General features: G+C 40.3%; 1 protein-coding gene across 1 annotated transcript; it reads left to right on the forward strand.

Annotated features, from left to right (window-relative positions):
* The first annotated feature begins 3489 nt into the window (after nucleotides 1-3489).
* On the forward strand, nucleotides 3490-12096 carry LOC117668158 (vomeronasal type-2 receptor 26-like). Its single transcript, XM_087885352.1, has 4 exons — nucleotides 3490-3651; nucleotides 3804-4586; nucleotides 5724-5922; nucleotides 11174-12096. The coding sequence occupies exons 1-4, from the start codon at nucleotides 3490-3492 to the stop codon at nucleotides 12067-12069; spliced, it is 2040 nt and encodes a 679-aa protein (XP_087741478.1). The 3' UTR covers nucleotides 12070-12096.
* Nucleotides 12097-15924: the final 3828 nt, after the last annotated feature.

Genomic DNA, 15924 nt, shown 5'->3' on the forward strand with positions numbered 1-15924 from the left:
GAGAGAGACTCCTGCTTGAGCAGGGTGTTGGACTAGAACAGGGGTCAGCAACCTGCGGCTCTGGAGCCACATGTGGCTCTTTCATCCCTCTGCTGCGGCTCCCTGTCGCCGGTTGGCTCCACAATTGATAGGGCTTTCGGTTAGGACAGGTAAAGGAAAAAGGATGCCGCTCTAGGAGGAGACTCTATGGAGAGAGAGAACCAGACTTCCAGTCAGCAAAGGAAAAAGGACACCGCTCTAGGAAGAGACTATGATGGGGGATCCGGACTTCTGGTTGGCTCCAGAATTGAACGGGGGCTTCCAGTTAGGACCTTTGTGGCTCTTTGAGTGTTTAAGGTTGCCGACCCCTGGACTAGAAGACCTCTATTCTGATGCTGATCCTGAAATGCCTAACTAAATCCGTATCATGATGTCATTCTTCCTGGCCTTGCTAAAAGTCTTTTTTGATTCCGGGTTTTCAAAAGGAATTCCATTGAAAAGATTTGGGACCAAGTTCTTCAGTCTCGCTCATTGGCCCATATTCAAAGTTTGGAGTCACATCTGTGAGTTCTCTCTTTGAGCACCTGACTGTTGGCCAGTTCAACGTTCAGCTAAGGGATGGTTTCTCTTCCATGCAATTATCCAAATCTTAGTGATTTATTGGTTGACTTTATATTACATCCCTAGAGACATTTCTGCAAATATTGAGAAAATAAAAGCCAAACAAATCAGAAAATATTTTGAAGTCAATATCAGACACAAAAGCCATTTTGGGTGGAGTCTACATCAGAAATGCTGGGTGCATAAATGGCTTCGGAAACAGAAGGAAAATCTGGGGGTTGGTTTTAAGACAGACAGAGCTGTATTTCCTTCTCTTGACTGGATCTGAAGCTTCTGTTGTGGAAAAATTTTAGGGTTTTGCTTTCTCTCATTCTTTGTTAAAAAGCAGATGTGACACTGGAGACGCAGACAGGAATTCAAGTCATGTCGCTGACACTTCTACTTGTGATCCTTTTGTGGCCAAGGGGATCCTGTCAGATACGCAAAGTCAAATGCCTCCTGACCCTGGAGGAAAAAGATGTGGAGACACAAACTTATTACAAGTCAGGAGATTATATGATTAGTGGCATAATATCTGCAATGCAGGCCAGGTTTCATCCATTAAGCTTTGATAGAAGTCCCTCAACAAAATTCTCACGGTAAGTCAATCTTCCTGCACTGCATCAGAGTGACTCTTTTTCCAAAGAATCTCTACACATTCAAAAACAGACGTTGATCTTCCCTCGATCTGCTCCTTTTGCTAATTTAATTTTTGATTCTACCTTGAGGTCCCTATTGACCACTGCATGTAATGAAGCTCCAGTTTGAGCTTCCAAGCATCAATACCCAACCAAGATATTTACCTCCACTAACTTTTCTTTCCATCTGTTGAGCAAAGCTAGAATTTGGAAACAGAAAGACAGAATTTCCTTTCTCTCCATCTCATCCCTGAGTTTTGCTAGACTCTGGGAGACCCCTCCTCCAAACACAGGGGATGCTGTATTTCATCTCTGCATCTGAGATGAGATGAATCCAGATGAATGATTTTCCACACCAGTGTCTACTGCTGGAATGAAAGAGTCCCAGTTAAGAACCTGGACATTCATGAAATTTGCGGCTGTGCCTGATTTTGATTCAGGATAAGATAAGATATGATAGTTAAGTTAACCTTTATTGTCATTTTTTACTGTGAACACACTGGGCCACATTAAAACTGAAATTATGTTGCCTGCTCTCAAGAGTAAGTATATATCTACCCATATTCAGATTAAGATTAAGATCAAATATTAAATTCATGCCATGTCCCTAACAATCTTTGTTTAAAATGAAATTGTTATCGCTATTATATTGGTAGGTCAGTAGATTGGTTGATTTATTTACTTATTCATAGTATTCATAGGCCGTGTGACTCCCGTGGGATTACAATCAAAAAAATTGTGGGGGGGAACAGCCCCAGATATAAACAAAAAAAAACAAAAAAAAACAATGAAAATCCATCCAAATGGGGGGCCCATTTTCATTCTACCTCCTTGCTAATGAAGGGAAACAGTAATAAGGATATAATAAATAATTCTAGAATATGTTATACTAGAATTAGTAGAAACTTGTTATTCTGTAATCGTTAGGTTCCTGTAAAACATATATAGCCTTTGTATTTGTAAAACACACTTATATTGTACCCTTATATCTGTAACACAAATATCTCTTTGTATTTGTATCACATAGATTATGCCTTTAGATTTGTATCTCCTCTAACAAGCATATTCTGTTATTAGGCCTCTGTAATGTATCTGGTATTTGTCAAACATATGTTCCTGCCATTTGATCTGAATCCATATCAATCTTCTTCCTGGTTTTCTCGTGCCATCTAAGAGCATGGTAGGTATCTCAGTTGGAACTGCAGACATCATCCACGGGATAATTTACACTTCAGCCCTAACTTACACCTTTGATCTGTATAAGCTCGTTCCTTGCAGAACCAGGGCACCAAATGAGCAATTGGGAGAACAAAGGAACGCTCAAGGAAGAGATAACGCTAATTGGAAGGCTTCTATTCCTTTGCAGGGCAACAAGGAATACACAAACCTAAACTAGGAGGCCAGAATTGGGTACTAAGATGATGTCTCTGACCTTCCCCAAGGTGTGGCTTCCCCAAGGTGTGGCTATACCTTTCCCAAGGTGTGGCTATCTCCTCACATGCATTGTATCCGTATGTTCTGGATATAGTCCCACCCAGTATTTTGTTTTTGGCTATAAATAAAATTTGCTTCTTTTTGCAAGCCTCGTCTTGAGTCTCTCTCTCTTTGGCATTCTGGTAACTCAAGTATATTTTGGGACCTTACACTGGGAAGAATCACCTGGACTTTAACAGCTTCTCAATGTCCTGGTGGGAGGCATTCTCAGATAATTCAATCCAACTGCACAAATACTTATAATATTAAGAATATACAAGCGCTAACAATAAATATATGTGTTTAACCATTCATGTATCTTAAAATGTAACGCAATTTGAAAGAATCCTACAGCTGCACTGAAATATTGAAAGCTATCTGCGGATATCAGTCACCTGTATTAAGACAGAGGAAATAGTCAATCAAATATATGATAAAATGTTTGAAAATCAACACATGAAGTTGAATTGGGGTTAGTATAACTAACTGGGGGAGTGCCTGTGAAATACTCTAAGATCCAAAAATTCTTATTGTTTTTACTCTTTTTCTATGGTAATATTGTGGAATGTTACAAACTGTTTGGAATAATATTTGTAATTGAGTGAATTAAAAATATTACCGTGGAAGAAAAGTTAAATGTTACTTTCATTGATATGTTGGTACTTGCAGAAAAACATCCAAATTTTATTGGAAATTCCTGCCCTTCCTTTTGGCTACCAAGGACCTCAACCAGAATACCAATTTCTTACCTAACATCACCCTGGGTTATAATATCTATGAAAATTTCTTCAAGGTAGAGATGACTACAGATCCTTTGCTGGACCTGCTTTCAGACGGGGAGGCCAATGTGCCCAACTACAGGTGTGGAAGACAGAGAAACATAGTGGCTGTTGTGGAAGATGCCGAGACTGGCATCTCCATCCAGATTTCCACCATGCTGGGCACTTACAAAGTCCCTCAGGTGTGTCTTTCTCTGAGTGAATATTTTCACCCATGCAACTGTCAGTCAGTCAGAGGTCCTGTTCTGTAAATGAAAAGCAGAGTTTGATTTTGGAAATGAGAATTTTTGTTGTCAAGGATAAACTAGCACCATTTTCTCTTTTTCCTTTGTAGATCAGTTACAGTTTTGCTTCCCAGATTCTGAGGGATAAAACTCAGTTTCCTTACTTCTACCCGATGCTCCCTGCTGAAGGAGTCCAGTACCCAGGGATGGTCCAGCTTCTTCTCTATTTCAAGTGGACCTTGGTTGGTCTCGTGGCTCCAGAAACTGACCAGGGGGAGAGGTTCATGAGGACAATGCCTTCTTTGATGTTAAGGAATGGCATTTGTGCAGTTATATATGAAATCTTTACACTGAATGTGGCTGATGTAGTTTTGTCATCAAAACAATATCGCAAGTGGCGAGGAGTCAATGTCTTTGTTTATGGCTCACAGTCTAATTCATTCACTAACGGGATGATGATTGTAGAAATCATACTGAAAACCTTTCAGGAACCTATTATAGAAAAGGTCTGGATCACCACAGCTTATTGGGATCTGAATCTTGTCCTGATGTTTGGTATCGTTTCCATTAAATACTTTGGCAGCTGTTTTTCCTTTCTGATACCAAAAAGGAAACAGGTAAACTATGATACAGTTCCTACCCTTTATTTATTCCTACTTAACTTTGTGGAGAAATCCTTTGCGTGTACATCCGCTAAGGATGGCTATTCGGTAAAAATCTGGAGACGGTGCAGACAGAGGGAAGAAGTGGTGGCTCTGACGAAAGAGGAGATTGATCAGATCCTGGCTATGGACAGCTACTTCAACTACAATACCATCTGGGCTGTGGGAAGAGCCTTAAATTCAGCTTATATCTCCACATCAAACAGATCAAAGGGGAACAGGGGTATAAAGGTAAATGCTGCAAGGGTTGAGGCTTGGCAGGTATTTCTTTTCCATAAGACTTTTTCATCAGATGGCAACTAGTTTTGTAAGTGGATGCCTTGCTTACTTCTTCTGAAAAAATTAAAGCTCAATTCTAACCTTCTATCATTCATTTATTTTATTTTATTCACTTATTTATCATCATCATCCTCTTTTAATGACCCCATAATCCTTTGCAGGGTGAAGTCTGGGCAACTGAATGTCGTGAATGTTTACTGGCCAGATGCCCTTCCTGTCACCAATGCAGAGGTTTTTTTCCAGCAGATATATTCCCAGTGTCCCCAGAGAGAGAAATATCTGCCTCTATCTAGGAGCGAACTTACAGCCTCCTGATTGGGAGGCAAGTGCTCCACCTCTAGGTCACTGTACCACTCTTATTCATTTATTTATATCCTGCCTTTATTATTTTCACAAATAACTCAAGGCAACAAATATATCCAACATACCTTTCTTCTCCTATTTTCCTCCCAACAACAATCCTGTGAATTGGATTTAGGCTGAGAGAGAGAATGACTGCCCAAAGTCACTTAGCTGGCTTTCCTGGCTAAGGTAACAGCAATAGTACTTAGACTTATACACTGCTTCACAGTGCTTTACAGCCCTCTCTAAACAGTTTACAGATTGCCCCCAACAATCTGGGTATTCATTTTACCAACCTCAAAAGGATGGAAGGCTGAGCCAACCTTGAGCTGATGAGAATCGAACTGCTGGCAGTCAACAGAATTAGCCTGCAGTACTGCATTAAAACCATTTTTTCGGCCGAAGAGATTGTAGAAAAAATGCTTTTAAATTTTTTTTTAAAAGCCTCTGATAATCGCGTGGCTCAGCTGGGCATGGTGTGGGGGGGCGCAGGGATTTTTGCTACCGGTTCTCCGAACCACCCACTGCCATCGCTACCGGATTGGGCAATCCGATCCGAACTGGGAGCATTTCACCCCTGGTTGGAGACCCCTGCTGTATAACACTATGAAGCAGTATATAAGCAGTATATAAGTCTAACTGTTATTGCTATTGCTCTGTTCATATCCCTCCCAGCATAGACCAAGATATCCTTTCAAAGAACTTCTGATCTTCTTTCTTAAACTCTTTTTTTCCTTTTCTTTCCAGCTTCACTCCTTCCTTCAAAGCTCTCAGTTTCACAATAATTCCATGGATGGGGTATATTTGGATGAGAAAGGAGATCTGACGGCTGACCTGGACATTCTGAACTGGATGGTTCTCCCCAACAGTTCTGTCAAGAGAGTAAAATGTGGGAATCTAGAAAAAGGGGCATCCCGGGATTTTAAAGTTCTCATTGACCAAAAGAGTATCGCCCAGGCGGAAATGCTGAAAGTGAGATTTAATATTTATTTTCTTCCATTGAAAAAGGTGGCAATAATAAGGATGTACTTTTGGGTTGGGTGAGGGGTTTGCTTTCAATGCCTTTGAGTTTTCACATCAGTTGATCATGTGTTGTGACTCCGACCCCCGAGGCCGACTTATCGGAAGGAGAAGGCTCCGAACATGAAGGAGAGGAGTTGGCCAGGCCTCCCTCTCCAGGACCCTCCTCTCTGGCAATGCCTCAGGTGTCTCCCGAAGAAGAGATTGGCCAGGAGCCAGGTATCTCCTCGCAGTCGGACAGTGACAGAGATAAGTCTTGGCTGGATCCACGCCAGCGTCGGAGAGACAAGCGCACGCAGCAGAAAAGGAGGTGTGCCAGAGATTAAGCTGAGTCACTGGACCACACCCCACAGGGGATAAAAGGGGGTGAGGTGGCCATTCAGACTCTGTGACGGACAAAACTAAACTACTAGTGAGTCACATTGTATCTGTGAAACAACGTTATCTGCCTTGGATTTAATACGGACTGGACTTGACAATTCTTTAACTGTGTGTATCTTGTTTTGGTTTATCTGGCGGAGGAACAACCCCTCCCTCTATGAGTAAAGTTCTTGGCAAGCAGCTACTGGGTTGCTGCCAATCCTCTTATCGAAAGAATTTGTTGTCTGCAAGTTTTATTTAACCCCTGGCTGACTGTTTGTGTGCGTGTGTGAGATGGGGACAGAACATCATGCTCTCAAGAGTTGAAACTTTTTCTTTGGGTTTTCAGATGGCCGTGGAAAAGATCGTTTTGGGTTTTTATGCAAGCTATTCACTGAATGCATGGAAAGAAAGGTTGATTGAGCCAATCATGCAAGTAACCTAGCTCACTTAGCCAAAGGAAGGAATTTGTCCAATATTTCCCTGAAAAAAAATCATATCTTATTTGTTCCCTATGACTATCATGAAGTATTGTACCATATGATTCTTGACGAATGTATCTTTTCTTTTATGTACACTGAGAGCATATGCACCAGTGGTGGGTTTCAAAATTTTTTACTACCAGTTCTGTGGGCATGGCTTGGTGGGCGTGGCTTGGTGGGCGTGGCAGGGGAAGGATACTATAAAATCTCCATTCCACCCCACTCCAGGGGAAGGATGCTGTAAAATCTACATTCCGTCCCCAATCCAGGGGAAGGTTACTGCAAAATCCCCATTTCCTCCCGATCAGCTGGGACTTGGGAGGCAGAGAATAGATGGGGGCGGGGCCAGTCAGAATTTTTACTACCAGTTCTCCGAACTACTCAAAATTTCCGCTACCGGTTCTTCAGAACTGGTCAGAACCTGTTGAAAACCACCTCTGATATGCACCAAGACAAATTCCTTGTGTGTCCAATCAGACTTGGCCAATAAAGAATTCTAATCTAATCTATTCTATTCTAAATTTAAAATGGCTGCCTAAAAATGGTACTGTGCATGAAACATCAGAAGGGAAGAGAAACTAAAAAGGAATATGCAGTTCAGTGGTGGGTTTCTACCGGTTTGCCCGATCCAAGGCTCTTCCCACCTGCCCGGACATCATCACAGATGCTCTGTGCATATGCGCAGGATCACCCCAAGCGAGCGAAGTGAGTGCGTGCATGTGCAGGCTCCTGGTTCCGAACCGGTAGCGATGGTAAATGGAACCCACCACTGATGGAGTTCAATCCCTTTTAATTATCCTCACATTTCCTATTGATTTCTACTTAGTCAAAGCTAAAACTTGAACTGGAGATTAACAATCCCTTCTTCCTTTGTCCTTTGTCTGAAAATAAATTTATTTTCTGGATATTTCTCCTTTCTCTCCTCAGCCCTTTCCTCCTTCCAGGTGTGTAGAAAGCTGTCATCCTGGATTCATGAAGGTGGCTCAGGAAGGGAAGCCCATCTGCTGCTATGATTGTCGTCCTTGTGCAGAAGGAACCATCTCCACCATAGAAGGTGGGTGTCACCAGAGAAATGAGGCTAACTTTGGGAAAGAAAATAATTCAAAATTTGTTTTGTTATGTATTGCAAGCTTGGCTTTGAAAAAAAAATGCATTGATATGTGTAATTTATAACATGCGATAAGTTATAGCAGTATTCCAGTATTTGAGAGGCTTCCCCAAAGAGGAGGGGGTCAATTTATTTTCCAAAGGATGGAATAGAAAGAATATAAAAAACTTAAATGATTACACTGGGGTTATCAGTGAGAAAATAAGAAAAAGGGAAAAGGGATGGGAAAAAATGGGAAAGATACAGCAAAATAGAAGAGTTTATGATCTTTAAAAACAAAATGACTATATTGGGATTAGGGAAAAGAGAGATCAGGATTTTAAAATTTAAAAAAAAGAAGGGGTAAGAAAAAGAAAAAGAAAGTAAAATATAAAGATAGAAAAGGAGAAAGAAATGGAAGGAGAATATGGGGTAAAGAAAATGAATAAAAGATGAAATTGTATTCCTAATGAAGTGATTTTAAAACTATATGGGTGTATGAATAATTGGCATATTTTTAATTAATGAAGGGGATTGTAATAAATGAAATACCCTTAATTATATATTGGATTATGAATTAATTAGATATACTTAACTGGTCTTTATAAAAATGATATAAAAATGTTATAAAAATGTTATAAAATGTTGAAGCCTATTAGTTGGAACAGTTGACAAAGAAAAAAGTATTTGAGATTGGAACTAAAGAATTTAAGAAAATAATTGGGAATGGTATTATGTTATAAATTTAAGAAAATGATTGGGAATTGTATTATGCTCTATGAGTGTAAATGTAGAGGTATTGGAGTAAGATTGATATTTAATTGGTTTTTTTATTGAATATGTTTAATTGTTGCAATCTATTATTTGGAATAGTTGATAAAGGAATCATTGGTGATTGGAATAAGAGAATTTAAGGTAATAATGGGGGATGGTATTATGTTATATGAATTTAAATTTAGGGGTTCAAATCTTAAGGAGGGAAAAGAAAAAATGAACTATATTAGGATGAGAAGTTAAGATGAAGGGTAATATTGGTTTTTTTAGAATTAGAGAGAATAAATGATATGAGAAAAATCTATATATAAAATTGTGTTAAAATTGTGTTAAAGACAAACAAAAATTTGTATAAATCTAAAACCGGGCCAATATTCTGTTCAGAAAAGATGCATTGTATATTTGTTTGTGTGTTTAAAAAATTTTTTTAAAAAAAACTTTATTAAAAAAAATTATTTTCCAAAGCACCAGAAGGCAAGACAAGAAACAATGGATAGAAACTAATCAAGGAGAGAAGCAACCTGGAATTAAAACTTCCTAATAGCAATGACAATGAACCAGTGGAACAGCCTGCTGGCAGACATTGTGGGTGCTTCATCACTGAAGGTTTTTAAGAAGAAACTGGACAGTCACTTGTCTGAAATGATATAGGTCTTCCTGCTTGAACAGGGGGCTGGACTAGATGTCCTCCAGGATCCATTCCAGCTCTATTCTGATTGATTGATAATCTTTATGTTGTTTACATTTTAAGCAGGTTACTAAAAGACAGGGGATCCATGAGGCCTATGCATTAGAAGGGAGATGGCATTTTTTTTGCTCTTCATCTTGTCTACTGGTTGCCAGCAGTTTGGCAGTTGGATTCTCACTGGCTCAAGGTTGACTCAGCCTTCCATCCTTCCAAGGTTGGTAAAATGAGGACCCAGATTGTTGGGGTCAATATGCTGATTCTGTAAACCACTTAGAGAGGACTGTAAAGCACTGTGGAATGGATTGCCCACCGAGCTCAGGACAGCCCCCGACCTTCTTTCTTTCCGTCGCGAGCTGAAGACGTGGCTCTTCCGTCAACTCAACTGATCCGTTTGGGGGTACACGGTCATAATTTTAAACTGTTTTAAATAGGGTTGCTGATTTTAATTTTATTTCATTGTGATTTGTATTGGAATTTGTCATTTCGTAAGCCGCCTTGAGTCCCCAGGGAGAAAGGCGGCATATAAATCGCAAAAATAAATAAATAAATAAATAAATAAATAAATAAATAAATAAATAAATAAACTGGTACATAAGTCAAAGTGCTATTGCTATAACATTGGAAACTTCCTTCCTTCCTTCCTTCCTTCCTTCCTTCCTTCCTTCCTTCCTTCCTTCCTTCCTTCCTTCCCTCCCTCCTTTGGAACTAATTTGTCAGCCTCCGCCTTTATATTGTTTGCTTGTTCAGCTGCAATTGTAACGGGGGGAGGGGGAGCTGTGGGGATAGTTGGGAGGGGGAAGTGAACTGGTGGAGTAAATGGGAGAAGGTTTTCCTCAGCGTTTCTCTGCAGCTGATAACCACTCAAGGTCAACCGTCCTGGCATACCAGGAGGATGGAGCCATTGGAAGCTGCACCCCACATGACCCCTTGGGGGGATGTGGATTGGATAATCCTGACAGGACGATGGGGGGGAGGGTTTTAAGGATGCTTTCTATATGTGATTTTCGCGCCTATTGCCTCAGACCTTGCTTTTCTTTGGTTGCATTCAGTTCATACTCAGTAAAAGTACCTCTCTCTATGAAAATGGAATCAGGGTTTTTCTTTCTTGAGTGTTGAAAGGAGGCATACCTGACATAATTATTTATTCTGTTATTCTGAATATTGAATGGACACAACTCATCATTTGCCATTTACTATTGTCATTTTGCATTATAATTCTTAAACTTCCCAACCTTTGCTACGTATTACATTTATTCACACACATTCATCTTCACACCTACGAGACTGTCTTTTGCCACCAATAGCCTCCTACCGACCAGTTCGTTCTCACAGAGAGGGACTACTCAGGGTACCGTCAGTCAAATTATGTCGACTGGCGACTCCCAGGGGGAGGGCCTTCTCTGTGGGGGCTCCAACCCTTTGGAATGAATTGCCCCCGGAGATACGGAATATCCCTGATCTCCGTGCTTTCCGCCATGCCCTCAAGACCCTGATGTTCCAACAGGCGGGGCTAAACATACGAACATGTGAATGATTTTTTAAATGTTATCTAATTCTGGGTTTTATTTAATTGACCAAACTAAGTAATAATTTTAATTAGCAATTTTATGATGTTTGTGTGTCTATATTTTTCTTGACTGTACACCGCCTTGAGTCCTACGGGAGAAAGGCGGTATAGAAATATAATAAATAAATAAATAAATCTTCACCATCATTCGTTTCACTCTAACTATGCATCTGATGGAAGTTCTTGCTTTATGGTAGATTTTAATCTTTCTCTTTTCAGATGCTGAAAAATGCACCAGATGTCCAGCACATCAGCATCCAAACATCAACCGAGATGTCTGTATACCAAAGACTGAAACGTTCTTATCGTATCAAGAAAATCTGGGGATCATCCTAGCTTCCCTTGCCTTGCTTCTTTCTTTGGTAACAGGTTTACTCTTGGGAATCTTCATTAAATTCAAAGGAACTCCCATAGTCAAAGCTAACAATCGTGATCTCTCCTATGTTCTCCTAATTGCCCTCCTGCTCTCCTTCTTGACCTCATTCCTATTCATTGGCCAGCCAAGGACTGCTACATGCCTTCTCCAACAAACAGCATTCAGCAACATTTTCTCAGTTGCTATTTCCACTGTCCTGGCCAAAACAGTCATGGTGGTGTTAGCATTCTTAGCCACAAAACCAGGGAATAAGATGCAGAGATGGCTAGGGAAGAGCTTGTCCAACTCCATCATCATCTCTTGTTCTGGTGTCCAAATTGTCCTTTGCAGCTTTTGGTTGGGCACCTCTCCTCCATTTCCTGATACTGACATGCACTCACAATCTGCGGAGATCATCCTGCAATGTAATGATGGCTCCGTTGCCATGTTCTATCTTGCCCTTGGCTACATGGGTTTGCTGGCTGTCATCTGCTTCGTAGTGGCTTTTTTGGCCAGGAACCTGCCTGGGGCCTTCAACGAAGCCAAGCTGATCACCTTCAGCATGCTGGTTTTCTGCAGTGTCTGGATATCCTTTGTTCCCACCTATCTGAGCACCAAGGGGAAGTATATGGTGGCTGTGCAGGTCTTCTCCATCTTGGCTTCAAGTACTGGCCTGCTAGGCTGCATCTTCATCCCCAAGTGCTACATTATCTTTTTAAGGCCAGACCTGAATACAAAAGAACATCTGATGTCAAAATAACATTAAATGTTTATGTCTTTCCCCAAACTGCCATTGAGTTGTTACAAATTGATTATTTGCTACTTGAATGGTCGTAGAAAAAGATTATGAATATACAAACCTTTTTTTGTTTTGATTTGTATCTAACCTATCTAACAAAATGAAATTCAACATAGATAAAAGTACAATTCTACACTTAGGCAAGAAAAATCAACTGTATAGGTATAGACAAGTTGAAACTTGGCTTAATGCCAGTAATTGTGAAAGGGATCTTGGAGTCCTAGTGGGCAATCATTTAAATATAAGCCAACAGTATGCCAATGTATGAGCCAATGTATGAGCCAAAATGTATGAGCCAAAAAAGCCAATGTAATCCTAGGATGCATTAATGGAGAGATAAAATCAAAATCATATGAAGTTCTAATACCTCTTTACAAAGCCTTAGTAAGACCACACTTTGAATATTGCATCCAGTATTGGGTATGTTACTCAGAACACTGACACGTGGAAGAAATTTGAATTATATCTCTAGGAGATCTTGCAAGTGACTTGGGATCAGTATGGATTACAGAAGGCCAGATCCAACCTTGGAAGGCCAACAAGGAAAGAGATAAAATGAGTCAATGTCTAAAAGAATAAAGCCTCTTCAACAGAAAGGCAGACTCGAGAATTATGGGAATAAGAAATTATTTTGCTGATCTCCCAAGCTTCAGACAGTGGGATGAGTGTCATATAAATTAAAATAAATAAATAAATAAATAAATAAATAAATAAATAAATAAATAAATAAATAAATAAATTTTTGTCTTCAAACAGGGACCAATTGCTGCACTCTGAATAGGATTCACAGCAGACCAAAAGACCTATTTGCAAATTCCCCTAAAAAAAGAATGCCTAACTAAATCCATATTAAGATGCCCCTCTCCATGGCCATGCTCAAAATCTCTCTTGACCCTGAGTTTTCTAAAACATCTGTTAGAAACATTTGGGGCCAAATTCTCTAGTCTGCTTTGCTGGCCCATCTTCAAACTTTGGAGCCACATCTGTAAGGCCTTCCTTTGGGCGTGTGCTTGTTGACTTGTGCAGGTTTCAGAGATCTGATGTTTCTGTTCTTTGCAATTATCCAAATCATACTGGAGAGCTGAAGAAGCTTCTTGGCTGAGAGGCAAAATATGTTTTTTTTTTTTTTAAAAATAGAAAAACTAAGAAAGTCTAATTGCCTTTTGGAAAATGCACCTTTGGGACAACCACGAACTGAATGACTGAGAAACTCCATGGACATTTATCCAAATCATAGTGATTTTCTGAGTTTATGTTAAGCCCCTAGAGACATTTCTGCAGACTTTCAGAAAAATTAATACAAACATGTCAGAAAGTGTCTTGATGTTGATATCAGACTTAAATGCACTGTTGGCTAAAACAGAAAGTCAGAGACTGGACTGCCATCTGTCAGAAATGAGGAAGGGTCCCCTGCTTGGGTAGGGGGTTGGACTAGATGACCTACAAGGTCCCTTCCAACTCTATCTAATCTGTATCTAACATATAGTAAAGGTTTACATAAATGGCTCAAGAGAAAGAAAGAAATTCTGGGGGTGGTTTTAATACAAGGGCTGTTTTTCTATATTTTGGCTGGACCCTGTCTGGATCTGAAGCTTCTGCCCTGGAAGAGGTTTTTGTTTCTTCCACCTCTTCTTCTCATTCTTCGTGAAATTGCAGACAGAGAGGGCTCAGCCAGGAACACAAGTCATGTTGCTTACACTTCTACTTGTGCTGCTTCTGTGGCCATGGGGAGCCTGTGCGATGCCCAAAGCCAAATGCCTCCTGACTCTGGAACAAAGCGAAGTGGATCCAGACAATCATTACAAGTCAGGAGATTATTTCATCGGTGGTGTATTCTCTGCAATGAAGGCTAGGTTTCAATCCCTGCCCTTCGACAGAAGTCCTTCAGCTAAATTCTCCAAGTAAGTCAATCTTCCCGCGCTGCATTGGAGACGCTCCATTTCCAATGAATGCCTACATTTCCAACTCTCTGAAAAAGGGAGATGCTGATCTCCAGATCTCCTCCTTTTCCTAACATGCTTTCTGATTCTAATTTGGGATCTCTACTGCACACCACAGGTTAAAGAAGCTCATTTTGAGTGTTTCCCTGAAAATAAGACCTCCCCAAAAATGACCTCCCCCAAACATATACCCTTCCCCAAAAATAAGCCCTCCCCTGAAAATAAACCCTCCCCCAAAATATTTAAACACTCAACCAATCCACGCTATTTCCTCTGGTTAGGGTTAGGGAGACAGAGCTGGAAATCAGGTAAGATAGCAAGAGGATCCCGGTCTTGCTCCACACACACTAAAATGATAAGACCTCCCCAAAAATAAGGCCAAGCACTTATTTTTGGGTTCAAAAAAATATAAGACAGGGTCTTATTTTTGGGAAAACATGGTATCGTATCAAAACCCAATCAAGATACACTATTTGCCCATATCCATTTTACCTTTCCATCCCATGATCAGAGCTGGGGCATGGAAACAGTGGAACAGAGTGACCTCTCCCTTCCATCTTGCCCCTGAGTTGAGCTGGACTCTGGGGGACACTGGTCAAAGCACAAAGCGACACTGTCTTTTTTCTCTGCATTGGAGATGAGATAATGAAAAAGTGCAGAGGAGAGCAACCAGGATGATTACGGGACTGGAGACTAAAACATATGAAGATTGGTTACAGGAACTGGGCATGGCTAGTCTAGTGAAGAGAAGGACCAGGGGAGACATGATAGTAGTCTTCCAATATTTGAGGGGCTGCCACAGAGAGGAGGGGGGTCAAGCTACTTTCCAAGGCCAGGCAAGGAATAATGGATGGAAACTGATCAAGGAGAGATTCAACCTACAAATAAGGAGGGATTTTCTGACAGTGAGAATAATCAACCAATGGAACAGAAGTTGGCTTCGGAAGTTGTGGGAGCTTCATCACTGGAGGCTTTCAAGAAGAGATTGGACTGCCATTTGTCAGAAATGGTGTAGGCTCTCCTGCTTGGGGAGGTTGGACTAGATGACCTACAAGATCCCTTCCAATTTTGTAAATCTGTAATGTCACCATTGTTTTTTCCACATCAAAATTTACTGTTGGAATAAAAGATTCCCAATTAAACAGTAAGGAAGTTTGCAAGTGTCTCCCATGATCATTCATTGGTTCATTCATGGATCTTAACAATCCTTGTTTAAAATGAAAATATTATCACTACTGTATCGATAGGTAGATCGATATGTTTACTTGTGCATAGAATTCATACCCTGGGCGGTTTACAATTCAAGTACAAAATAGGAAAAGAATCCTAAACTGTCCCAGAAACAAGCAAAACACCAACAGAAGTTGATTCAACAGATTATGGATGTTCACTCTGCCTCAGAGCTGGAGAGAATAAATTGGACTTTAAAAGCTTCTGAAGTCATTCAGGTTGGAGCCATTCTCAATTACATTGGTCCAACTCATCAAATATCTATAATATGAAGAATATACAAGAGCTAATAATAAATAGTTTAGTTTAGCTATTCAATGCCTTTAAAAAAATTATATAATTTGAAAGAATCCTAGAACTGCATTTAAATGTGAAAATTATCTGGGGATATCAGTCATCAAGTATTGAGGTCTTTGAACTCTGGTGCTGGAGAAGACTCCTGCGAGTCCCTTGGACTGCAAGTTCAAACCAGTCAGTCCTAGAGGAGATCAACCCTGACTGCTCTTTAGAAGGTCAGATCCTGAAGAGGAAACTCAAATACTTTGGCCACCTAATGAGAAGGAAGGACTCACTGGATAAGAGCCTAATGCTGGGAACGATTGAGGGCAAAAGAAGAAGGGGACAACAGAGAACAAGGTGGCTGGAT

Source organism: Pantherophis guttatus, chromosome 2, assembly GCF_059756535.1.
Source record: "Pantherophis guttatus breed Tessera chromosome 2, ASM5975653v1, whole genome shotgun sequence".
NCBI lineage: Eukaryota > Metazoa > Chordata > Lepidosauria > Squamata > Colubridae > Pantherophis > Pantherophis guttatus.